General features: G+C 42.1%; 2 protein-coding genes across 7 annotated transcripts; both read left to right on the forward strand.

Annotated features, from left to right (window-relative positions):
• The first annotated feature begins 1,185 nt into the window (after positions 1-1,185).
• LOC309704882 (5-hydroxytryptamine receptor 3A) lies at positions 1,186-11,793 on the forward strand. 3 transcript variants are annotated; one of them, XM_082530361.1, is made up of 9 exons: positions 1,186-1,738; positions 1,852-2,018; positions 2,325-2,369; positions 2,547-2,656; positions 8,765-8,937; positions 9,030-9,184; positions 9,272-9,482; positions 9,708-9,866; positions 10,130-11,793. In XM_082530361.1, the coding sequence occupies exons 1-9, from the start codon at positions 1,699-1,701 to the stop codon at positions 10,390-10,392; spliced, it is 1,323 nt and encodes a 440-aa protein (XP_082386487.1). In that variant the 5' UTR covers positions 1,186-1,698; the 3' UTR covers positions 10,393-11,793. The 3 variants fall into 3 exon arrangements, with proteins under 3 accessions (XP_082386487.1, XP_082386489.1, XP_082386488.1); XM_082530363.1 differs by having other exon boundaries at positions 9,272-9,365; XM_082530362.1 differs by having other exon boundaries at positions 1,855-2,018.
• Positions 11,794-12,819: 1,026 nt separating this feature from the next.
• Positions 12,820-21,723, forward strand: LOC309705764 (5-hydroxytryptamine receptor 3A-like). 4 transcript variants are annotated; one of them, XM_082531747.1, is made up of 10 exons: positions 12,820-13,238; positions 14,200-14,283; positions 14,404-14,570; positions 16,076-16,120; positions 16,289-16,398; positions 19,519-19,691; positions 19,771-19,916; positions 20,004-20,214; positions 20,309-20,458; positions 20,690-21,723. In XM_082531747.1, the coding sequence occupies exons 2-10, from the start codon at positions 14,244-14,246 to the stop codon at positions 20,950-20,952; spliced, it is 1,305 nt and encodes a 434-aa protein (XP_082387873.1). In that variant the 5' UTR covers positions 12,820-13,238; positions 14,200-14,243; the 3' UTR covers positions 20,953-21,723. The 4 variants fall into 4 exon arrangements, with proteins under 4 accessions (XP_082387873.1, XP_082387872.1, XP_082387874.1 ...); XM_082531746.1 differs by having other exon boundaries at positions 12,820-14,283; XM_082531748.1 differs by having other exon boundaries at positions 12,820-14,283; positions 14,407-14,570.
• The last annotated feature ends 4,800 nt before the right edge of the window (positions 21,724-26,523 follow it).

Raw genomic sequence — 26,523 nt, forward strand, 5'->3', positions numbered from 1 at the left:
CTATTGGGTCACACCTGTTAATATTTGAATTCAGGTGTATGAATTGAAGCAACTAGCCATGCAGTCTGCCTTTACAGACACAAGTCTGTGTAATAGGAAGCCACCACTGAATCACATCAGTTTGCACAGACCCTCACGCTAACAATCGGATAATGAAACTTACGTCACTGGGTCCATTTGGTAAAGTAAATCCGTTGGGCATCTTTCTTTGCCTTTAGACAATAATTCTGATGGCAAAAGATCCAAACAGGACAGGCAAAAAAAAAAAGCGAAAAAATGATTCTTGTATAACATTCACATTTCTTTGATGATCTGAAACATTAAATTTTACTGTACATTTTCAGAAGATGCTTTTTAAACATACTTCTGATCTGACTCATCTATGATCTCTAAAAGGTTTCACCTGTTAGGACGGCTACACAAATACTATTTTACTGGAAGAGATTTTTTTTTCCTAAAATCTTTAGACCTGAGAGTGAAACTGATCAGGGCAAATTACACTTTCTGTCTCAGGGTTCCTACTCATTAGCACTTACATAGACTGAAGCAGCGAAACTTTGGATGGGATAAAAACAAACACATAACTGTTTTATCCTGTTTCGAAAAAAATTGGAAACGGTTTTGCTTTCAGACCATAGTAGCTGGTGTCATCACAGTAAGTGCTGAACTGATGGAGCTAATCCCAAGTTTTGTAACTGCATCAGTTCCCATTTAAACAAAAATAAAACACAATTATTAAACTGCATTAAGATATTGTTGATGAATTGCTCTAATATAGCTGAACTGATCTACATCACTTAGAATATATATATATATAGCTAACTGTAAAAAATTATATAAAAGATTTTTTATACATTTTTATTTATTAGTTTTTTCATACTTTTGACACAGAACTTCAGTTTTTTGAAAATGGGATTTGAAAAGTTATTCTGTGCACATGTATTTATTGCATGCTCACTGGTTAGTTGCTACACAACTTTAACAGCTCGTGAATACAATCATTAACTTAACCTATCACATGGCAGCCACTCAGTGCATTTAGCCATGTGGATATAGTCAGGAGGAGAATGTTCCAAACAAGAGAAAATGTCCAGTGAGCATCAGTTCTCTGGGAAAAGGTATCTTATTGATGTCACAAGTGAGGGGGGAATGGATGGACTGCTTCAAGCTGATAGCAAGGAAACAGCAACTCAAATAACCACTCAGCTGTTTAAAACTGAACAACAGAAGATTGGAAATATGCTGCCTGGCCCGATGAGTCTTAGTTTCCGCTGTGACTTTTCAAATGGGAGGGTCAGAATTGGCTCCTGAATTTCCCGACCGTTGAAAATCCTCTGGTGCGCATTTCAGCATTTTTAATTACAGTGATTTATAGCCACATGTGAAGCTTCTATTTGACTAGAGGCCAAATACTTTGTGGGATCATTCACTGTTACGTCAAGTGGAAGTGGGAAACCTTTCCATTTAGACTTGATGTGATAATGAGATCTTCTTATGTTGACTTTGTGCTTCATTTGTAGCTCAACAATAGTAATGTACAGGTGATTGGTATCATGTTCAATCACACAGAGGGACAAATAGGAGTTTGTTTATAATAGACAATGCAAAGGTCTCATGCACAATTTTGTATTGCTTTGTTTTGTGTAAGACTCTACAGTTTAAAAGGGTTTACCCAGACTGAGGTGAGAGCAAAAGGCCATGGCTGCTCTACAGACTCTGGCTTTTATCTCTGTAATTGGTGAGTTTTTACATTAGACTTTGATTTGTTAAAGAGACGTTCTCTCTGTAGTTGTGTAGGATCTGAAGTTTCAGGCCACTTGTTTTTCTTGTCTACATGTTTCATCTTCCCAGCAGGGTTTTCCTGCAGTCTGACTTCAGAGTGCTCATACTATAATCTACTGGACTACTTGAACCTGACCTCATCAAATGTTGCTCTGGAAACCATGCGGCCAGTGAAAAACTGGACCAGAAGCACCTTTGTTCAGGTGGACTTGTTTTTGTTGGGCATTTTAGAATCGGTAAGCATCCTTATCGTCCTTCTTGCATGGACTGAACAAAAGCAGAAAAGCATTTCAAACATTATACCTTAGGATGTGTCTGATCTTCAACCACACTTGTGATGATTTGCTAATAATTTTGGTTCACCTTTTACACAGCACAACATTTTTTGGATGCATTATTGTTTTAGAGCATCAGAACCTTAGAGGATAAAGAAATACACCCCTGACTATGTGGATTAATAAATACTGATCCTTTTAAGATAACAACACAGTTCCTTGGAAATTCCCTCGATAACTTATCTCTTTGCTGTTTACTGTTTCCAGAATGAGAAGTCTCAAACTTTCACAAATGAAATCAGGGTCCACATGGTAAGAACCTGGTGTGGCACATTCAAAAACCAAGATGATCACTTTGGTCCATTTGTCAGCATTGTTCAGTCAGCAGTTACATAAACACGAGCTCTGTAGGCTCGTGATTTATTCATTATTTCTATTATTCATATTTTTTCTGGCACTTTTTAAAACTCAGCTTTTCATTCTTTCCAGAGTTGGACAAATGAATTCCTGACTTGGAACCCTTCAGAGTTTTGTGGGATAGAAAAGCTGTCCATTATGACATCAATGTTGTGGTTCCCTGATGTAATCATTCTTGAAGAGTAAGTATAGCTCATTGCAGAAATGTAGATTTTGTTTGCAGGGATTTTATATAAAAGGGTACAGGACTGTGCAAAAGTCTTGAGCCATATTTTGCTAGGAAAATGGGAAATGGGTGCAGTGATTTAAACTGTCACAAACTGGCTGTGTGCAGGCAGGAGAGGACCCAAATGCAAACTTGCAGAGACAAAAAGTAAACTCAAAAAGAACACACTGAGGGATAACGAGGGGAATGAGGCACAGGAGGAGAGCACAGCTGGGAGTGATTAGGCAGGACGAGACAAGGGAAGCAAAACTAGAAACATAAACATAGGACGCAGACTGTCAAAGTAAAACAGAGCAAACATGGAAGACAGAGAAACCAAGAGACTAAGAACTCTAAATAGCACAAAAGCAAAGACTATTAATAATAAACAACACAAAACACTGGGTCACAGACTCAGGACCATGACAGTAACGTGCAAACATACACGGAAATGTAGTATACAAGATTATACGGAGTTCACATCATTCTAACAAGCTTGGAAGACACTATTTGATATGACCGATTTTTATTGTAATTTCTTTAAATAGTCTTCAGGAGTAGTTCTCCAGGCTTCTTGAAGGACACTTACGGCTCTTCTTTGGATGTTTCTTTCTTTTGTCCTGTTCTCTTTTAAGAGAATCCCACACTGCTTCAATAATGTTGAGGTCCAAGCTCTGAGGAGGCCAGTCAATGGTTGGTAGAGTTTAATTGTGTCTTTCTATCCAGGTATGCTTTTACTGAATTGGGAGTGTGTTTGAGATCGTTGTCATGCTGAAAAACTAAGCTGTTGCCAGACGCTTTTCACACGGTACTGCACAGCGGTTAAAAATCTAACAGTGCTTTTCTGTTTCTATAATTCCATCAGTTTTAAGATCTTTAACACCACTGGCTGAAATGCAGCCCCAAACATGACAGAGCCTCCATCGTGTTTTACAGATGGCAGTGTTGTACTCACTGACCTCCTCGATAAAGAAATTAACCAAAAATGTCCAATATAGATTTAGTGCATTAGACCTGTTGCTGCTGATTTTCAGTCTAGTTCTTGAGTAATTTGCCACACTTCAGCCTTTCCTCCCAATTTCCCTTCCTAAACAACCGTTCTTTAGGAAGCAAGCACTCACCACTGAGGCTGAAGTGAACTGGTTTAGCTGGATTAGATGATGGTCCAAATGCATCCATCTGCTGGATTATTTTCCTTTTGCCTGAGAACATGATTTTCAGTTACTGTTCAATTTTGTTCTCGATTTCTTCAGTTTCCTTAATTTTTATATTTTCACACCATGGCGAGATATGGCAAGTTTTCATCTCATTGTGAATCAGTTTGTTGGTGCAAAAACACTGGTTTTGTCAATAGGGCCCAGAAGCCAGTGAATGGAGACACACACAGAAGCAGCAATAAGATTTTAACAAGGTTATTTGTGCTTATTGAGTAGCACCTCCTAAATCTGGGTCTGTATGCACCGACAGAGATGTAGGTGGTGTTTGACGGATGGAACGGCGAGATCAGTCTTGGGTTCCTGGAACGGGTGGTTGGTAACCTAGGGAGGCTTCAAAAGGTAGCGACCAGTTGCAGACAAGGTAAGCTAATTAGGAGCGTACTGTATACAAGGAAGTTGCAAAGACCAGGTAGCAGGGTTTCTCGCTGTGACTCAGCAGAGGGCCGACTCCAGCTCCTGGTTGGGCCTTTTGATTTGCTCATTGGGTTTAGGGTGGTACCCGAGGCTGAGGCTGACCCTGGCTCCCAGTACAGAGCAGAAGGTTTTCCAAACCTGTGAAGTGAACCGAGGACCTTTAGGAGCTTGGCTGTGTTGGAGGCAGAACGAAGTTTATCTAAAGCAATGAAATGGGCTGACTCGGAGAACATATTAGGATTACGGTTTTCCCGGAGAAGATGGGTAGGCCAGTGACAAGGTCTAGTACTATGTGTGACCAGGATCTGTGAGGGGTGATTAGCGGTTGGAGTAAATCTGATGGTAATTTGGTGCTATTATTGCTTTGTGCACAAGTGGAACAGACAGCTACATAATCCTTGACATCGTTTTCTAGAGTTTACTTCCAGAAGTAAAGAGATAGTCCTACTTACTGTGGGGTGACAGAAGAACTTTGGTGTTGTCAGTGTCCCAGGTGATGGCGCCCACCTTGCAGGTGGCAGGTAACATATTTGCAGGCTCAGGTTCATCAGCGTTGGAGGTGAACTGTAGCAACAAGGCGTCAGGCTTGAAATTCCTGGAACCTGGATGAAATCAAATTGAGAAATTAAAGTACCCAAAAACAGAGACCAACAAGCTTGGTGGGTGTGAAGTCTTTTAGCAGTTCTTAGTTAAGTTACGTTTTTGTGATCAGTCCAAATGGTAAACAGTTGCCCATCTCCTTCTAGCAGGTGACGGCATTCTTCTAGAGCTAGCTTAATTGCTAACAGTTCCCAGTCACCTACATCATAATTCTGCTTGGCATGAGATGTGATGATCCAAGAAGGTGCTACAGGGCTGCAGTTTAACTTGGGGCCTTGAACGTTACAAGAGTATGGCCCCGACTCCAGAATTGGAGGCATCTGCTTCTACGGTGAATAGTTCTGTGGTGTTAGGGTGGAACAAAATATGTGCAGAAGTGAACAGTTGTTTCAGTCTAACAAAGGCTGCTTCGACTTCAGGGGACCAGACAAATGGAACTTGGTGGAGGCTAGGTGAGTGAGGGGTGTGGTTACCTGGCTGTAATTCTGAATAAAACCTCATCAGAAATTGGCAAAGCCCAGGAAGCATTGAAGGTGTTTTTGTGACGTGGGAGTGGGCGATTCGCTCACAGCTTGAATCTGCGCTGGATCGGTCTTTATCTGTCCCCCTTCCAGAATCTACCCAAGAAAGGTGACAGAAGAAGAATGGAACTCACATTTTTCTGGCGTATAATCGATTCTCTGGAAGACGTCACACTTCTTCACTGCGTACAGCTCTAGATACTGTAACTCTTCTGAAAATCTGAAAATCTGAAGTACGTGACTCTCTGGTAACTCTCATATGTGCACCGTCAAAGTCAAAGTCAAAGTCAACTTTATTTGTCGATTCTGCCACATGTACAGGACATACAGAGAATAGAAATTGCGTTACTCTTCACTCCCTAGATAAATAGCAAATGAACATTTAAATATATTTAAATATAAAAGTGATTAAAAATGCAAGTAAAATAATTAAAAAGTAAAAATTTAAATAAATACAATTTTACATATAACAAGAAAGCTATACAATATACAATATAATGGGTAAGTGACATTGAGTGTAAACCAGGCAGAGTAGTGCAAATAGGCAAATAGTGCAAATGGAGATTTAGTAATGTACAGTAAGAGATAGTATAACAACAAAGTCTTATGAGGTAATGGCAGTCCAATGCTCCACAAAGTGACTGGTAACTGGTGCAGGCCAGTGAGTGAGTCAGAGAGTGTGTGTGTGTGTGTGTGTGTGTGTGTGTGTGTGTGTGTGTGTGTGTGTGTGTGTGTGTGTGTGTGTGTGTGTGTGACAGAGTTCAGTGAGACCGTGGAGGAGAGAGGGGAGAGGGGGCAGAATCGGGAGGGAGTTAAGCTTCCTGACAGCCTGATGGATGAAGCTGTCCTTCAGTCTGCTGGTCCTGGCCTGGAGACTCCGCAGTCTCCTCCCCGACGGCAGCAGCTTGAAGAAGCTTTGCATTGGGTGCGTGGGATCAGCCGCTATGCAAAGGGCTTTTTTAGTGAGACGGGTGCTGTAAATGTCCTGGAGGGAGGGGAGAGAGACACCAATGATCCTCTCTGCAGCTCTCACTATGCGTTGGAGGGTTCTATGACAGGACGCATTGCAGGCTCCAAACCACACAGTGATGCAGCTCGACAGGATGCTCTCGATGGTGCCTCTGTAGAAAGTGTGCATGATGGGGGCTGGTGCTCCTGCTCTTCTTAGTTTGCGGAGAAAGAAGAGACGCTGCTGTGATTTCTTGGCCAGTGCTGTGGTGTTGTACGTCCAGGAGAGATCCTCTGTGATGTGCACACCCAAGAACTTGGTGCTGCTCACTCTCTCCACAGACGCTCCGTCAATGGTCAGAGGAGCATGTTGGGTGTGCATTCTCCTGAAGTCCACAACAATCTCCTTCGTCTTCTCCACATTCAGAGAGAGATTGTTGTCAGCACACCACGTGGCCAGGCGTCTCACCTCACTTCTGTAGTCGGTCTCATCCCTGTTGCTAATGAGACCCACCACCGTTGTGTCATCCGCAAACTTGATGAAGAGGTTGGAGCTATATGATGGAGTGCAGTCATGGGTCAGCAGAGTGAAGAGGAGGGGGCTCAGCACACATCCCTGCGGGGCCCCCGTGTTTAAAATGATGGTGCTGGATGTATTACTGCCGACCCGTACTGCTTGAGGTCTTCCGGTGAGGAAATCCAACAGCCTGTTGCACAGTGAGGTGTTGAGCCCCAGCTGGACCAGTTTTTGAGTGAGCTGTTGGGGGATTATAGTGTTGAATGCTGAACTGAAATCTATGAACAGCATTCGAACATATGAGTCTTTTTTGTCCAGGTGTGTGAGTGCTGAGTGGAGTGCAGTGGAGATGGCATCATCGGTTGAGCGGTTGGGCCGATACGCAAACTGGAAGGGATCCAGGGAGGGGGGCAGGACAGTCTTGATGTGTTGCATGACTAGTCGTTCGAAGCACTTCATCAGGATGGGAGTAAGTGCAACAGGACGGTAGTCATTAAAGCAGGAGGGAGATGACTTTTTTGGAACCGGAATGATTGTGGTGGCTTTAAAACATGTGGGGACGACAGCCTGGATGAGTGATATGTTGAAGATGTCTGTGAAGACATCAGTGAGTTCCACTGCACAGTCTCTCAGTACACGACCAGGAATGTTGTCAGGACCCGGAGCTTTACGTGCATTGATCCTGCTGAGGGATCTCCTCACGCTGTCCGGTGACAGAGTCATCACCTGGTCACCAGGAGGGGGTGGGGTCTTCTGTGCAGTGGTGCTGTTTTGGACTTCAAAGCGAGCAAAGAAAGTGTTCAGCTCGTTCAGCAGGGGGATAGTGCTATCACAGGTCTGTGGTGGGGGCTTGTAATCTGTGATGGTCTGAATGCCCCGCCACAGGCTCCGTGAGTCTCTGCTGTCTTTGAAGTGATGAGATATTTTCCTGGAGTACTGTCTCTTAGCCTCTCTGATGCCACGGGAAAGGTTGGCCCTAGCTGTCCTCAGGCTTGCCTCGTCTCCATCTCTGAAGGCAACATTCCGAGCTTTCAGCAGCCTGTAGACCTTGAAGCAAATAACTCGTAAACTGGAGAGGAAATGGCGTCCCCCTAATTTAGATCATCATTTAGCCTGTTTGCTTGTCTAAAAAAAAGCTAGAACATCTTACTATTCATCACTGATTGAAGAAAATAAGAAGAACCCTAGGTATCTCTTTAGCACTTTAACCAGGCTGACAAAAACCATTCCTTTAACATTAACTAGTAATGACAAGCAAAATTTGAACCATTAGAAAAAAGATTACTCATTACCAATTCACAGACGCAACGATGCGTATGGCTACTTTCAGTACCACTGATATTCATTTTCTCCAATTGATCTTCAGTAAATGCTTCCTCCAAACCATCAACGTGTCTTTTAGACCTCATTACTACAAGACAACTCAAAGAAGTCCTGCCATTAATTAATGCTTCGATCTTAAACATTATCAACCTATCTCTATTAGTTGGCTAAGTACCACAGGCCTGTTAAAAGGGAGTTTATCCTTCCCAAACAAAGAAGCTTGAGGCAACTGTTTTTGTGATTTGGCACTACATGAATAAAATTGAATTTAACTGAATTGAATGTTCATGTAAAATAATACAAATTCATTGTACAGAATGAGAGTTTGTTGTTGTGAACTGCGATACAGCAAGTATTAGTCTGAAATGAAAGGAGATTGCTTTGGATTCCTGCACTTCCTCTGAGCTGTCAGGCTGCAGGGATTTTTTTAAGGTTAAAGTAAAGAAACTGAAACAGCCAGCTGTAGGCAAGCTTTGATGATGAATAACCAACCCCTTAATTACTTTACTGGCAGATGACTGATGCGTTTCCTCTTCTCTCTGCAGTGTTTCTGATGATGGGAGCATGCGGATGAGTCCACTGGTCACTGTGTATTCCAACGGTTCAGTGAAGGCAGACTTTCAGCAGCGGCTGACCTTTGCGTGCCGTTTAAATCTCTTCACGTTCCCCTTTGATTTGCAAACGTGTTACATCTCATTTTCATCTCTGAACTCTGATGGTAAAATACACCAGATTAACTGTAATAATTGGTTCACTTGCTCTTTTTTGTCAGAGCAAATGATTTGGAGTCATTTGTTATTGTCTTCATAGTGGACTCTATAACATTTGGAACGATCAGCGACGAAAGATTCCTTACTCAAGTCTCTGATACAGTCATGCTTACAAGGGGACAGTGGGAACTCAAACACATCGACATAAACTCAACTAACCAAACCATTGAAAATAAAAGCTACGTTTCTTTCAGAGTAAGACAATATCTGGGATGACATTTCAGTAATAGCTCTTTCACAGATGCCCATATCTCTTTGTCTCTAATGACTCTGTTTTTACAGGTGTTGATGTTGAGGAAGCCCATGCTTTATGTGATAGATTTCATCATACCCCTCTTCTATTTCCTGATCATGGATTTGGCTTCATTCTTCATTAGTGAGTCCAAAGTGGAAAAGCTGAGCTTCAAAGTGACAATACTTCTGTCCATCTCTGTCTTACTGCTGCTTCTTGCGGACATATTGCCGTCCACTGAAAAAGACATGCCAATCATATGTGAGGATTCAGATAAGACATTTTACTTGCACTATGTTGTATATATATTTTTTCCACAAATTTATATTGTTGCTCTATCTGTGCTGCTAAACCAAAGATCTGCTAAACTATTTTTCATTGTTTGTGCAACAGTGACAATAAAGATCATCTTATTTCTTATCTTTCTTTGTGGCAGACTTTTGTAAAATAGCACTGACACATAATCTCTCTGCATCTCACTTCTAGCCATTTATTGCATGGTCATCTTTACAATGGTGGCTGTAAGTGTCCTGGAGACCATGCTGGTGATGTTTTTAATGGACTTTGAAGGTTTTAGTTGTTTTTATAAGAAGGCTGAAAACTGTGAAAATGCCAAGACTGATGTTCAGCTGGAACCCATGGAAGGTAACCTCTTTTTTTGAGATATGGAAATGAAATTACAGACCATTAGTCCCCATGATTTGACTTTAAGTTTGGTCTCTATGAACCACTTTTTGTTCATCTGCTGTCTGGCGTTGGCCATGTACATAGAAATTTGTTGACAATCCGAAGCTTTTTCCCCTGACATGGAATAATCAACTGGGAATAATTGACAAGCATCATATTCATATTATTAGTATTATAGTAACTGATTATTATATTGGCTATTGTCTTTATTTCCTGCACAGATTCTGCTGAAACTTTAAAAAAGGGTGAGGGGAAACCGAAAAGAAGTGACCTACCCAGTGACTGTGACCTTCTGAAGTTAATCCTTGATGAAGTGAAGGCAGTTCAAGACAAAACTGGAAGACAGGACGAAGTCAATGGAAAGCAAGAAAGCTACAGGAGACTGGCTGCAATCATAGATCGTGTGTTCTTTGTTTTATATTTGATTGCTTCCACAATTTTTGTGGTGTTTGGATATTTAAAGTGGATTCCACAAATGATCTGATTGAAATTTGAGTAGATTTTGTGTTGTGTGTATAATCCATCAGTGCATGAAAATAGATGTTTTAGTTGTCTGTGAAGGTTCTCAGGTCATCGTAGTCAAAGGAGCTTGCAAAGATTCAGAACTGAAGAAGCTTCTTGGATGAGAGGTGAAACGTCTTCAAGTAACTTAAAGATGTTTTAGTTGTGAAACATCACCTACGCAATGTTAGTAAATGCATGCAGTGCAGGATGAAACATGTTAATAACTACTGCACGTCTTTTTCAAAACTTGAGGAAACCCACTCTGGAAGGTCATTGAAAAGAAAGTGAAAACAAAATAAGAACAAAGACTAATTATAAAATACAAAACTAGAATAATTCAGGTTTCTTGTTGCCAAAGGGTATTGTCTGAGTCTCATCTATCTCCAGGGTTTACAGAGAATGGTCCAAACGGGCCTCTTAACCTCTGATGGCTACACTCAGCAGGAAAACACGTTTTGTCACAAACCTCAAACAATCTCAATTTGGGTTTTTTGGAGATGGAAATGAATTTGGTGTACTCAAATATTTTCAACAGTCACTTTCAGTCCAATAGAGCACCTTTGGCATGTATAGGAATGGGAGACTCATATCATAGATGTGCAACTGTATGTCAATATGGACCAAAATCCTCTGAGGAATGGTTTCTCTGAAGACACATTCGTCAGCTACCTGTGAGCAGAATCAAAAAAATCTCAACATGTGTCAGGTTATGTCCAGTTGAAGACTCCTGACCAGGGTCAACAGCTTAGAGGATGGGCCTCCGCAACAGGAATGCAGGAGCAGTAATGACTCTTCTGTGTAATTCTTACCTTGCGGACGTTTGGTGAGATTCTATTTATTTGACCTATTATATATTGTTCAAGCTTTTTGTCTTGGGTTAATTAATGTTTTGGTTGCTGTAACACATGAATTTCCCAACTTGTGGGATGAATAAGGTCGTTGTATTTTTTTCTTGCTGTATAATAAAAGTATCCAGTAACTCAAAACTGTTCTATTTTCAACTTCAGTCACATAAGTCTAGAGACAAGTTGGCAACTATCTTGCGACCAGTGGTTGCTATTCCCAAACAAGTTGGTAAGGGTTTCTTGGATGTTTGTGATCGTTACTTGATACAATCAAGTTGCATGTAGTTTGCATGGTTACAACTTATCCAACCATTCATGTGATTGTTTTGGTGGTTAGCAGAATGAAGAGATTGCCTGTAGTTTCCAATGAAGACGCTGACATGCTGCAAATGATTGGTAACTATTTGCTGTGCTTCAGCAGAACTTGTAAAAAAAAAAAAAAGGCTGATGCAAACTGGAAACAGAATATTTGCCTTCAAAGTAAAAGTTGTGCTCATTGGTGTTGCCATGTTTCAAGATGTAGAATTTTACTCTCTGTTTCCAACTTACGCTGCTTCATCACAGCTCAGAGAGTAGTTGATAGCAAGTTGTATTATAACAAAGTGGAGCAACTGGTAAGAACTGTAACTCAGCTGTCACAGTTGATGTAAAATCACAGAGAATTTACAAAAATGGTTAATAAATCAATAAGCATAATAGATCGTTAAAGTTAAAAGTACTGAAAATAAACAAAGCATTCATATAAAAATATTAATAGGCATTTATCAAAATGCACATGATACTGTATGTCTTATACACACTCTGGCAGGATGGTGCTCCATGCTAGCCAGCAACAGAGCGCTAAGCTTAACAGTGTCCTAACATTACAGGGAAACGTAAATCATCTAAACATTCTAGTATCCTATTGGTACATTTGCAAATGCAGTCAGCACATCTCAACATATATATATTTCTACAGTTCAAAAGCAGAAATGCTCATTTAATACTAAGGTTGGGCATTTGGATGACTATATTGACTATTGACAATAGGCTTAGCCTTTTACCGATTGTTTTTACAAGAGTTATTTATTTATTTTTCTATGAATAAGTTTCCTAATCATTTTGTCTGAAACTAAGAGAACCAGCCAACGGAAAAAATAATTGCGCTCTTTTAACGGTGTCTTCTTCCAGCTGCAAGCAAATGCACCCTCATGGTGCGCCCAAATGCAGCGATTCATTTACTCGAACAGTAGGCTATGTTCAGAAAAAACAAAACCATTTTATTTTAATAAAAAAAGACCTATAATGGTGGGTATGGAAACAAAGAAAAACTGGCTTCTTTTTTCCACTATAACCATGTTTACAGGCCGTTACAGAGTTTATCTGTCTTACACACTCAACCAAACAACAAACACAAAATTAAACAAAAACTAAGTTAAAAATCAAAATGTCTCTTCCGTCAAATGTTAAAAAAAATCTCAGACTCAATGTTAAGTCTTTTGTGCGATTTGGTACATGTCAAATAAATAAATAAATGAATGAATAATCCAAAAAGTAGATAGATAGATAGATAGATAGATAGATAGATAGATAGATAGATAGATAGATAGATAGATAGATAGATATACCGAAACAAACAAGAAACGAAGTTAAAATATTCCCTCCAAACAAAACGTATAAATTCTAAATGTGCAGGGTTACATGGCTCCGCCCATCAAAAAGTCACCTGCACAAATATACCGCCTATCGTCATTTATTGGACTGACGATTGTCGGTTGGAAAATTTACTATAACTTTAATTACATATCGCCCAACCTTATTTTAAACCTAAAAGGAGACAAACGAAGAACGATGCTCAGACACAATGCTTCTCTTTCCGCCGCTTTATTGGGAGGGAGGCCAGAGCTCCCCCTTCTGGCAACTGCAGGCATAACATCAATCACGATTAATAAATTACAGTGGAACCCCGACTTACGAAATTATTCGTTCCAGAAGGTCTTTGGTAAGTCAAAATTTTCGTAAGTCGAAGCACCTTTTTCCATCGCCTTTTGAGCTGGCTGAAGACGAAGTTCTTGGCGGAGGAGGAGGTGGCGGAGGTTGAAGAAAGCATACATACATACGTGTACATGTATATAACATTATGGAATTTAATTTAATTTTTAAAAATTTTCTATTTTATCTATTTCGTTACACGGGCATTTTGCCGTATCATGGGCAGAAATATTGCTGTTAAGTGCCTTCGTAACTTGAATTTTTTGTTAAATGGGGTCTTCGTAATTCCACTGTACATGGATTAATCCTCAGGCTCACCAAGTAGATCATGGATTGAATTTTAAACAGGTTGTAGTCATACATAAAAATGGCTATAATTTATCAACGGTTATAAATGTTTTTTAAACTCTTGAACTGTGTTAAATGTATAATCTACTGTCGAACCATACACAGCCAAAATTAAGAATATTTTACCATTGTTCAAACATTTTATTTCTCACTTTCAGTATTTGATCTGTTGTCTTTGAAGTATTTTGCAAGTAACTGAGTTAATTAAAGAATAGCTGAATTTTACATTCTGAACAGTGCTTAAACTTTCTGAAGATTTCACACATAATTGCATAAAACCTCTGGTAATTACATTCTGTATTATACCTGAAAATATAAATTCATAATCAGTGACTTAGAGCGTCACTTTTCAAAGTAAAACTGAATTATCATTAAATATTTACGGGCACTGCGAAGAGTTTGCTCACTGAAAACCTGTCTACTCTCTCCTGGTTTAATACTTACATGTTGACTTTTTGACTCAGCTGCCAGCCAATGACATGAATGCAGAGGTGATTAGTATTATTTCCCTTTCAATAGCACACAGGAACAAATAGAAGGATTTTAGTATACTTGACAGTTCATTTTTTACATATATTAATTTCTCCTTCACACTATTGTATGACTCTGTTCTATGTAAGCAGCTGTGCAGTTTAAAAGCGTTTACTGGGACTGAAGGCAGACAGCCATGACTGCTCTGAGGACTCTAACTTTTCTTTCTTTAATTGGTGAGTTTTTAAATTTGACCTTGATTTGAACATTTTAATTATTTTTCTGAACTTTAGTTGGATGAGTTTCTGATGTCTTACATTTTGCCTGTAAGTTACGATTTTGTGTTTTTTTGCCAGCAGGGTTTTCCACCAGTCAGACTTCAGACTGTTCATACTATGATCTGCTGAACTACTTAAACATGACTGAATCAAATACTGTTCTGCAAATCATGAGACCAGTGAAAAGCTGGACCAACTCCACACTCGTTCAGCTCGACATGTTTCTGTTGGGTATTTTAGAAGTGGTAAGTGTCTCCATACTCCTTTTTTTGCACAGATTTCTGCACATTTACATAGAATTATATTCATGAATCTTTTACCTTTATTTAAAAGCTATGTTTACACAAAAATAAATCCAAGGGACTGCGCTTTATCAAATTTGAAAAACGAGTAAAACTTTATCCAACCAACTCAGATTTGTCTGAAAACATTTCGAGGGAAAGATGCACATCATAAAAGGAATTATGGCCTGGTCCTTCAAAGGTTTTAGGGGAAATATCTTCTACTACGGCTCTGTAAATATAGACTTCCAGGTGTGGAGGTCCATAAAAGGAACTTACTGTCTGACTACAAGTGTATAAGGGGAGAAGTGTACAGTCTTTATTGACAGCTTGATAGCGAGATCTTCAGCTCTCTTCTCATCTAATGTCCATCACAACACCTAAGTTGTCAAATATCCATGATTCACTTAAGTGGCTTATTAACTGGTTAATAGTTAATTGGTTTACTTAAGTGGTCCGTGGTCCTTGTTACAGTTTTGATTCCTGATCATACTGTTAATGTTATTTATATTTGGTGTCTTCTTTTTGTTATGACTATGACCTACCCAGGGTTCTTTGTCTGGGTTGTCTCTTGATTATATCTCGTATGTGTTTATATTATTATTATTATTACCAGAAAGAATTTAAAATTGAGTACTGTAACCTCAAGCCTTGGGCATTTTGAATGTTGGTTTCATGTATATTTCCATTTAAGTTTCTGTTTTCTGTTGATTTCCATAAGTTGTTATGAGCCTCTTAGTCCTCATAGTAGATTGGTTCAGGTATTTGTTGTTGTGGCATTTGGTTAGTTCCCTCTGTGCTGCCTCATTCCCATATTTTTAGAGAAATATGTTAAAAGAATAAATGACGCCAGAATCTATCTATCTATCTATCTATCTATCTATCTATCTATCTATCTATCTATCTATCTATCTATCTATCTATCTATCTATCTATCTATCTATCTATCTATCTATCTATCTATCTATCTATTAGGGGTGCAACAATACGTGTATCGATATTAACCCGTTCGATACAGTGCTACAGTGCTTTCGGTTCGGTATGCATATGTATTGAACAATACAATATTTTTAATTTATTTGATCAACTTATCTTATGCTGTCTGTGTTGAGAGCTCAGTGGATCTGCGTTCGACTACTCCGCCTAGGCTGCACTGTTGAGCGCAGATCCACTGAGCAGCACAAGCTAGCGAGACAGAAGTTATGCTAGTTGCAACATGGCAACTGCCTCAACGCTACCCGAAATTGAACCTCCCCCACCCTCATTCAGATCTGGCGTTTGGAACTATTTTGGTCTTCATGTGAAGCATGACCCTGATGGTAAGCCAAAGTATCGAACCGAACCCAACCGTGAATTTTGTGTATCGTTGCACCCCTAATACATATAATAATAATAATTCGTCTGAGTTCAGCATTTTAATCAAGCTGAAAAGTGTGAATACTGATGTTGGTGTTGCTGATTGTCTGCAGGAGGAGAAGTCTCAAACTATCGCAACTCACATCTGGCTCTACATGGTAAGAATGTGGACTGGCAGTGTCGTCATTTTTAGTTTACTGTTTGAAAAACCATTGTCTGTTATCAGTAAATATATCAACTTTAGTGACATTCTTGGCTCTTTTAACTCTCACACAGTTCGTGTTAAGTCAGAATTATCTTTAAATCCAAGCTTTTACTTTTCCTAGTCTTGGACAAATGAGTTCCTTACTTGGAATTCTTCAGACTTTTGTGGGATAGAAGAGATAACCCTTCCAAAATCACTTCTGTGGATCCCCGATGTGAGAATCAATGAGGAGTAAGTACTGTTCATTACACAAGTGCAAAATAACTTGGGCTTTTATACAGTTTTATTCTGGGGTAATTCCTACAAGGAAAGCAAGCTGCCCAGGAAAAAGTCTGACTTACATTAGCTTGAATACCTGATTAACAATACGGAAACTTCAATTTTGGTCCAAGTGTGAAATATACACACAACACTGTAGACATAACTTATCTAGACTACAGCTGGGTTCAGACATCTAGGAAACATTTGTCCGCAGAACATTTGCAAAGATATTTTGTTAATTGAAAATTGGGGGTTGAGACCCTGCACAGGTCTCACCCAGGCCATCACAACAAGTGGATATAAATTATAGATTTTTTATTGGAGTAATACCTTTAGTACATGAATGACATCAAACTGAACTCCAGGAGTGAGCAAAACATTTACTCACGGATCCACCTCACTAGGCTCTGCAGCGAGGACATCTGTATGTTTGGGTTGGAGAAGTTGCAACAGCAAACATACAGAACACCTACAACTACCTGAGTGTCCCATAGGCCAACAGGAAGCATGAGAAAGACAGAAGATGGTCAGCAAAACCAAATACCTCCAAAAGATAAAGAAAGATCCTCAAAAGCCAGTTCAGCAGATTTAAGCTGCCATTATGCATGCCCTACCAGCCATCAGATATCGAACTGGCCATAGAGAAGTAAACAGGACATGCCACAGATGTCAAAACTTTTCACAATGCACAGTCCAACAAAAAGAAAAAAGCGTGGCAGAAACTAATGAGTATCAAAGGCACAATCCAGATCCATAAATTCAGGAACACTGTCCCCTGATGTGAGCTGCTGCCGGAGTGACAATGATAAGGACTGCAAGGAGGGAGTATCCCAGAATTCTTCTCAGATGTACAGTTAGGTCCATATATATTTGGACACTGACGAAAGTTTGTTTTTACCTGTTTACTGAAACATATTCCAATTATAACATAATGTATAGACTCAGCTTCATTTGAGGATATGCACATTCAAATTGAATGGAGGGTTTAGGAGTTTCAGTTCCTTAATATGTGCCACCAATTTTTTAAATTGACCAAAGGTAATTGGACGGTTGACTCAAAGGCTTTTTTATGGGCAGGTGTGGGTAGTTCCTACGTTATGTCCTTATCAAATAAGGAGACAAAAAGCCTGGGCTTGATTTGAGGTGTGGTGCTTGCATTTGTAAGATTTTGCTGTGAACAGACGACGTGCAGTCAAATGAACTCTCCGTGCAGGTGAAACAAGCCATACTTAAGCTGCGAAGACAGAAAAACCCATCCAAGAAATTGCTAAAATATTATTATTAATCTACAGTTTGGTACATTGTGAGAAAGAAAGAAAGAAAGCACTGGTGAAGACCTGGGCGTCCACAGAAGACCACAGTGGTGGATGATCACAGAATCATTTCTATGGTGAAGAGAAACCCACTCACAACAGCCAAGCAAGTGAACACCACTCATCAGGAGGAGGGCTTATTGATATCCAAATCTACCATAAAGAGAAGAGTGCATGAAAGTAAATACAGAGGGTTCAGTGCAAGGTGCAAGCCACTCATAAGCCTCAAGAATAGAAAGGCAGGATTGGACTTTGACAGAAAACATCTGAAAAAGTCAGCAGAGTTCTTTAAAACTAAACTTTCTTTAGAAATATGAAACCAAGATCAACCTCCACCAGAATGATGGCAGGAAAGAAGTATGGAGAAGGCGCAGAACAGCTCATGATCCAAAGCATGCTACATCATGTGTAAACCACGATGGAGGCAGTGTGATGGCTTGGGTGTACATGGCTGCCAGTGGGACAGGGACACTAGTGTTTATTGTTAATATGACACAGGACAGAAGCAGCAGAATGAATTCTGCTCAAATCCAGCTAGATGCAGTCAGATTGATTGGGCGGTGTTTCATACGACAGATGGACAATGACCCAAAACATACAGCCAAAGCAAGCCAGGAGTTTATTAAAGCAAAGAAGTGATATATTCTTGAATGGCCAAGTCAGTCACCTGATCTTAACCCAACTGAGCAGTTCAGATGTTGAAGACTAAAGACTAAAGAAAGGCCAACAACTTAAACAGCAACTGAAGGCTAGAGGTGGGAATCACCATACATCCCACGATACGATATTATCACAATACTTAACGCACAATACGATACTATTGCAATTTTTTAAAATATTTTGCGATATTCAGATTCTGTACATAAAGGTAAACTTTATCAATATTCATTTTATCTAATATCAAAGTCTCACACTCAGTCTTTCTCTCATTTCAGTTTTATTGTTGACAAACTGAACGGTTTGTATTACAGTCTAGTCCAACTTAACTGAATGCAACCATCTGGTACAATTATAGCTATTTATGAAAACTATGCAGCCCCTTCAGCAACTGAAGAATTTGAAAGTAAATTAAAACAAAACATAATTTTACATTAAATAAAAAAGTTTTAAACTTAATCAAAATAAAACATGTCTTAAATTAAAATAAGTAAACTGTCATGTTTATTGCTGCCAAAAAAAGTTAAACACATTTGACAGTGTCAGGATTCTTGCTCAGAAAAAGGATCAACATGCTCTGAAGTCAGAGCACAAAAACCTTTTTTGTAACAAAATATCGATTTCTGCTGTCCCTGTATCGATACATTATTACCAAACAAAATATCACGATGCTACACAGCATCGATTTTTTTCCCCCACCCCTAGTAAAGGCCTGGCAGAGCATTAAAAAGGGGGAAAGCCAGCATTTGGTGATGTCCATGAGTTCAAGACTTCAGGCTATAATTGCCAGCAAAGCTTTCAACCAACTATTGGAAATGAATATTTTATTTTCAGTTATTTAATTTGTCCAATTACTTTCCAGCAGAATCCATTAATTTACTTTGAAATGAAGGGATTGTGTTAAAAAAATCATGCTTTAGTTCTTCATATTTTTATGCAATTTTTTTTTGTTCAACCCTGAAGTGTACAGGGAGCTACCAAACCATTTATAGAGGTGTTCTCAGGAGATGAATACACAACTTTATTACACACTCAGTGCAAAACTTGAAATTATAACAGTGAGAGTGAAAAATAAAGTTAATTTCTGACTCTCCTCCTGCGTCTGCTGTTGTCCCCTCAGTGTTTCCGATACCGGGAGCATTCAGGAGAGTCTTCTGGTCACCGTGAATTCCAGTGGTTGGATGTACACGAGTGGACGCCAGCGGCTGACCTACACCTGCAGTCTGGATCTCACGATGTTTCCTTTTGATACGCAATCCTGCAACATCACATTTTCAACAATGAGCTCGAATGGTAAATATTGTAAATTGAGTCAGATTACCTCCAGAGCAATTGATGTAACAATTTATTCCTTTTTTTATTGTCTCCATAGAGAAAACGATAAAATTAGGAACATTCAACAGTGACAACGTGCTGAATAAAGTCTCAGCAGAGGCCATGGTTACAATGGGAGAGTGGGAACTCAAAAGCTTGATAACTTTTAATGGATCGAAAGCCAGAAACAGACTTAGATACATGGTAAGAAAATATTTTTGTGATGGGTTTTTTTTTTGTGGACAGCTTTTTATCTCATGTCCAGGTCTGATGAATCTGCCTGTTTTACAGGTCACAATGGAGAGGAAGCCAATGCTGTATGTCATAAATCTTATCGTGCCGCTTTTCTTTTTCCTTATCCTGGATTTGGCATCATTCTTCATTAGTGAGGCCAGAGGTGAAAAGCTGAGCTTCAAAGTGACGATACTCCTGTCCATCTCCGTCTTACTGCTGATTCTTCAGGACATGTTGCCCTCCACAGAAAAGAGCCTGCCAATGATCGGTGAGCAGCCTCGTAGATCTAAGATCGAGATTTTAATGAGGTAGAGGGATTTTAGTAACAGTACACCGACAAGCAATTTCTCTGCACCTTCTAGCCACATACTGTGCTGGAGTTTTCGCCCTGGTGGGGATTAGTGTCCTGGAGGCCATGCTGGTGACCTTCTTAATCGATCTCGATTGTTATTGTGGTAAGAAGGCCCATGAGGCCCATGAGGATATTCAGCTGCAAACAGGCGATGTCACAGGTATGTGTTTGTAGATTTTCTTTGCAAAGAAACTAACACAGAGATCAATAAGGAGGAGTCAGTTTGTCTCTTTTCCTTCTGTTTGTTATCTCTGTTTTGTTTTTGTTTTTTGTGCGTCACTGGAGTATGGTGGTGTTTTTAAGCTTTTTCACTGAAAACAGCAAAAGTCAACCAGACCAGAAACGTTGTTGCAGCTTGCTCAATAAATGATCTCTTTCATTTCCCACTCAGAGTCTGCTGAAGCCGAAGAGACAGGCCAGGTAAAAGAAGACAGGTGTTACCTTCCTGAGTACTGTGACCTGCTGAAACTAATCCTGGATGAAGTGAGGGCAGTTCGAGGGGAAGCAGGAAGACAGTACAAAGAGAATAAAAAGCATGGGTGCTACAGGAGACTGGCTGAAATCACAGATTATGTGTTCTTTGTTTTATATTTTAGTACTTGTGCTTTGTTTCTGGTGTTCATGTACTTAGTGTGGATTGCAAAGGTTATTTGAGTTAGATTTGTTGCACCTGCCTACAAGCCTACACGGTGTGTGTATAATCTGCCAGTGCATGCTTATACGGTGTAGCAGTTACGTTGAAGCCAAGCACACCATTGTTTTTCTTGTGACATTACCAAGAAGTTTGATGTGTCACATGGCCCTCTTCCTATTGAAAAAACAAAAGTTGTATCCAAGATGGCCGACTTCTAAACAGCCACCATGGTCACCGCCCATCTTGAGGAGTTCGCCCCCTCACATATACTAATGTGCCACAAACAGGACTTTAATATCACCAACCATTCCCATGTTATTACGGTGTATCCATATAAATGGCCCACCCTGTACTATATGATTGTAGGTTTTAGTAAGGTTTTGTTTGTTTTTTAATCTAATGTAATAAGTGTAGTTTACACACATCGATCCAAGTGACCTCCCATTTAGGGGATTTTATCTCAGTCACTATAAAACTCCCATGTGTCATGGGTCTCATCACGTCAAAGTCACCCCACTCCATGTAATTGGTAATCAAAACATCGTTTCCAGTAAAGACGCGGCTAAAGCTAAAGCTACTTTGTCTCTAGTGCATGAAAGTCGTTAATAGAAATACAATAAAAGCACAACTCAGATGGAAACTAGCCCGGCTGGGACGCCAGTGCAGGAGGACAGCGCTTAATGATTCTTCTTAATGAGACCTCACAGAATCAAGAATAGATTATTTAGAGACAGACTGATTTAACTATTGATTGATTATTGATTTGCATTTATAACTGTTGTTGTTAACTTCTGCAAATTTTAAATAAAGCTTCTTGATTAATAAAAGTCAAGGTTTCCAAGCCGTATTACTTTTTAATTTTGTTAAGTTTGCTTGAAAGTGCCCGAAACCTTTTCTTAGTCATGCAGAATGTTTGTGTGACATGAAGCAGTAAGAGGATATTTACAGCCTAAACCTTTCCACTGACTGAACTGCAACGTTTTGGAAGGAAGCCGTCATTAACCAAAGTGTTATTATTATGATATTTAAATGCATTATTATTGTATTTTAAATGCTTGAGTAAAAGAAATCTAAATTTTAATGTTTGCTTAGTTATAAAAACATGACTATATTGGAAAATTATTTTCACACAGAAGGAGCCACGGCGAGAGGATGAGCCTGGTATCAAATGTAGATAAAAAGGAGACGTTTCATATCATAGCAGGTTTCCAGAGCAACCTTCTCACATGGAGATATGAGCCTTGAAATGGGCTTTTTGAAGTTTTCTCCAGTGGAAAGCAAATAACCTTAGCATAAAAAGTTTTTTGTGTTTGGTTGATTATTTCTTTGTTATAATCATACTTCATGTTTTCATGAGCGCAACTCAGATGCTCAACCTACAAATGCATTTTCCTCACAAATGTGGCACCATTAAGGTGAAATAAAAACAGGTTTTCCAACTATATAAAATTATTTCTAAGAAGGTTAAATACTTGACACTATATCCCATCATATCGATACCCAAAATTAGGTATAGAAAATAACTTGGAAAAAAATGAAGATTTTGGTTTTTATCCCTGTTCGACTTCGACAATTTTGTAGAGTTTGTGATTTATTTCCAGTTTATGTCACGATCCTGGGTCTTTTGACCCAGCGTTTTGAGTTTTAGTTTATTTTTATGTTTATCGTTTAAGTTCATGTCGCTGTCACCCCAGAGCTGCTGAGCAATAGGGATGGGTATCGTTTAGGTTTTATCTGATACCGGTGCCAAACCGGTACTTTTGAAACGGTGCAGGTGCTCAAACGGTGCTCAAACCGGTGCTTAAAGAATGGAGAACACAAACTTTGTCCAAAAATCTCTTGTTTTTATTTTTAGCAATCTCTTTTTTTCTGCAAAATGATAACCAAGTTAGCCTTTTCTGTTGATACAACATATCTCCTTTGATTGGAACCTGTCACAGGCTGGGTCTCCGACCCAGCACTCTAAGTTTTCTTTGTATTTTGTGATATGTTATTAATTTGTGTTATTTCCTATCTAGCTTTAGTTTAAGCTGTTATTTATTATTGTTCCCTTGGTTTTCTATGTTTTGGGGTTTTGTATTTCTTCATCATGTATTAGGTCTGTTAAGTTGTGTTGTCATGTTTAGTTTTAGTATTTCCTGTTTTATTCTGACAATGTCATGTGTTCTTTGTTCATTGTATTTAGCTTTCCTCTCCTGGTCCTGTCATTAGGTTTATGTCTGTCAGCTGTTCCCCCATGTGTCCCCACTTCCCCTGATCACCTCTTGTCTGTATTTAAGCCTTTTGTTTTCTTCATGCCATTGTCGGTTCGTCTGTTTACCTCAGCCATAGTTCTAGTTTTCGTCTGTTATTTTGACCTTAGCCTTAGTTTTTGCCTTTGCCTGTTTATGTTCTCCACAGTTATAGTTATAGTTTTTTGGTCTCAGTACCTTTAGTGTTTTGTTTCTTAGTGTTTTGACAGTTTGCTTTGGTTTCCTAGTTTTTCCCTGCCGTCATCTCAATAAAGCCTCACCTTTCTGTTAAAACCTTACTACTCCTCATCGTCATCTGCTTTTGTGTCCTGTTTCCACACACACCGGCGCACCCCGCCGTGACAGTACGAACCGACCAGTATGGACCCAGCGGATGCTGCTCTCACCGAGTGTCTGGAGGAGACGGCTCGTATCCAAGCGATCCTCGACCGCATCTTTACAGCGCCCGATTTGAAGAGCAAGCTGGTGATGGTTAATGTTGCAGAAGCTATTATGGAGAGGGATCCCCGCCTTCTCCAGCTCCCGGACTCACCTGCCATAGTTGATGCCTTTACGAGGATAAAGGAGATGCTGCAGGCCCAGGGACTGTCGAGTCAGGAAATGGCTTCCAGCACCCACCAGTCACAACAACCCCACAATCAGTCATCTCCATTGCTGCCTCCGGAACCTGAATGTGTTCGTGTCGGTTCGCTGAGATTCGCCGCAGCGTCACCACCTCTCAGCTCACCAGTTTCCACGCCCTCATCACAGTCTCGCCATACTCCTGTCACAGTTCAGCGCGAGGAAGCGCCGGACACCATAGACTTGGACGACGACGAGCGCCAGTCTATATTCTGCGCTCTCTTGGAGGAGGAGCTCCGGTGGAAGCCGTGGCTCATTCCGGAGCACGAGCACTCTTTCCGGGGAACTCGACTGGCTCTCGGGGGACCTCGGAGTTATCAGGGACTTCCACCCATTGCTCCGCCATCTTCCACTCTTAAGAAAAAGCGGCGTGCGCGCTACCGACGCTCCGTATCACAAACGCAAGTGAGTGATTACATTTTGGCTCCTCATGTTTTCTCTCAGGAGGTTTTTGAAACTGACACTGCTTCTTCGGTTCATGAGCCCGGCTGCAAAGAGACTGTTTGCACAGGAAATGCTAGCCATTAGGCTCAGCTAAGCTGTTGTGGGACTGCAAACCAGGCCGTTTTGGAGCCGGGGACGGAGGTGCAGCTTGTGCAGCCTTTTTCAGTGTTAGCTGGAGGGCCCGAGGAGCCCGTCCGGCCTCACATTTTGTCTGCTGGAGGTTCAGGAGAACCCAGCCAGCTTCATGTTTCGTCTGCTGGAGGTTCAGGAGAACCCAGCCAGCTTCATGCTTTGTTTGCTGGAGGTTCAGGAGAACCTAGCCAGCTTCATGCTTCGTCTGCTGGAGGTTCAGGAGAATCCAGCCAGCTTCAAGTTTCGTCTGCTGGGGGTTCGGGTGAACCCAGCCAGCTTCAAGTTTCGTCTGCTGGGGGTTCGGGTGAACCCAGCCGGCTTCAAGTTTCGTCAGCTGAAGGGCCCGAGGAGCCCGTTCAGCCTCAAGCCACGTCAGCTGGAGGGCCCGAGGTGCCCATCCAGCCTCACGCCTCGTCAGCTGAAGGGCCCAAGGAGCCCGTTCAGCCTCAAGCCACGTCAGCTGGAGGGCCCGAGGAGCCCGTTCAGCCTCAAGCCACGTCAGCTGAAGGGCCCGAGGAGCCCGTTCAGCCTCAAGCCACGTCAGCTGAAGGGCCCAAGGAGCCCGTTCAGCCTCGAGCCACGTCAGCTGGAGGGCCCGAGGTGCCCATCCAGCCTCACGCCTCGTCAGCTGAAGGGCCCGAGGAGCCCGTTCAGCCTCAAGCCACGTCAGCTGGAGGGCCCGAGGAGCCCGTTCAGCCTCAAGCCACGTCAGCTGGAGGGCCCGAGGAGCCCGTCCAGCCTCAAGCCACGTCAGCTGGAGGGCCCGAGGAGCCCGTCCAGCCTCAAGCCACGTCAGCTGGAGGGCCCGAGGAGCCCGTCCAGCCTCACGCCACGTCAGCTGGAGGGCCCGAGGAGCCCGTCCAGCCTCACGCCACGTCAGCTGGAGGGCCCGAGGAGCCCGTCCAGCCTCACGCCACGTCAGCTGGAGGGCCCGAGGAGCCCGTTCAGCCTCAAGCCACGTCAGCTGGAGGGCCCGAGGAGCCCGTTCAGCCTCAAGCCACGTCAGCTGGAGGGCCCGAGGAGCCCGTTCAGCCTCAAGCCACGTCAGCTGGAGGGCCCGAGGAGCCCGTCCAGCCTCACGCCACGTCAGCTGGAGGGCCCGAGGAGCCCGTCCAGCCTCACGCCACGTCAGCTGGAGGGCCCGAGGAGCCCGTCCAGCCTCACGCCACGTCAGCTGGAGGGCCCGAGGAGCCCGTTCAGCCTCAAGCCACGTCAGCTGGAGGGCCCGAGGAGCCCGTTCAGCCTCAAGCCACGTCAGCTGGAGGGCCCGAGGAGCCCGTCCAGCCTCACGCCACGTCAGCTGGAGGGCCCGAGGAGCCCGTCCAGCCTCAAGCCACGTCAGCTGGAGGGCCCGAGGTGCCCGTCCAGCCTCACGCCTCGTCAGCTGAAGGGCCCGAGGAGCCCGTTCAGCCTCAAGCCACGTCAGCTGGAGGGCCCGAGGAGCCCGTTCAGCCTCAAGCCACGTCAGCTGATGGGCCCGAGGAGCCCGTCCAGCCTCACGCCACGTCAGCTGGAGGGCCCGAGGAGCCCGTCCAGCCTCACGCCACGTCAGCTGGAGGGCCCGAGGAGCCCGTCCAGCCTCACGCCACGTCAGCTGGAGGGCCCGAGGAGCCCGTTCAGCCTCACGCCACGTCAGCTGGAGGGCCCGAGGAGCCCGTTCAGCCTCACGCCACGTCAGCTGGAGGGCCTGAGGAGCCCGTCCAGCCACCTTCTGCTTCACCACCTGTGGCTGCAGCGCCACCTCCTGCGGCTCCCGTGCCGCCACCTGCAGGACCACCACCTGCTGCACTACTGCTTGCTGCTTCTGCGCCTCAGCCTGAGGACGACGCCTCGCCTGGTTCTGCCACACCTCAGTCTGAGAACACATATAAACTCATTTCACCAAATATAGACTGTGTGTTGCTGCAACTTATACAGCCTCCTGCCACGTCGGCTGGGGGGCCTGAGGAGCCCGTCCAGCCACCACCTGTGGCTGCCTCACTGTCACCTGGTTCTGCCTCTGCTACGCCAGGTCCAGCCTCTGCCTCTGCTACGCAGGTCCAGCCTCTGTCTGTGCTTCGCCTGGTCCAGCTTCAGCCTCAGCTTCTGCTTCGCCTGGACCGGCTTCAGCCTGTGCTTCTGCTTCGCCTGGTCCAGCGTCAG

This window comes from Aulonocara stuartgranti (assembly GCF_965226115.1).
Source record: "Aulonocara stuartgranti genome assembly, chromosome: 4".
Lineage (NCBI taxonomy): Eukaryota > Metazoa > Chordata > Actinopteri > Cichliformes > Cichlidae > Aulonocara > Aulonocara stuartgranti.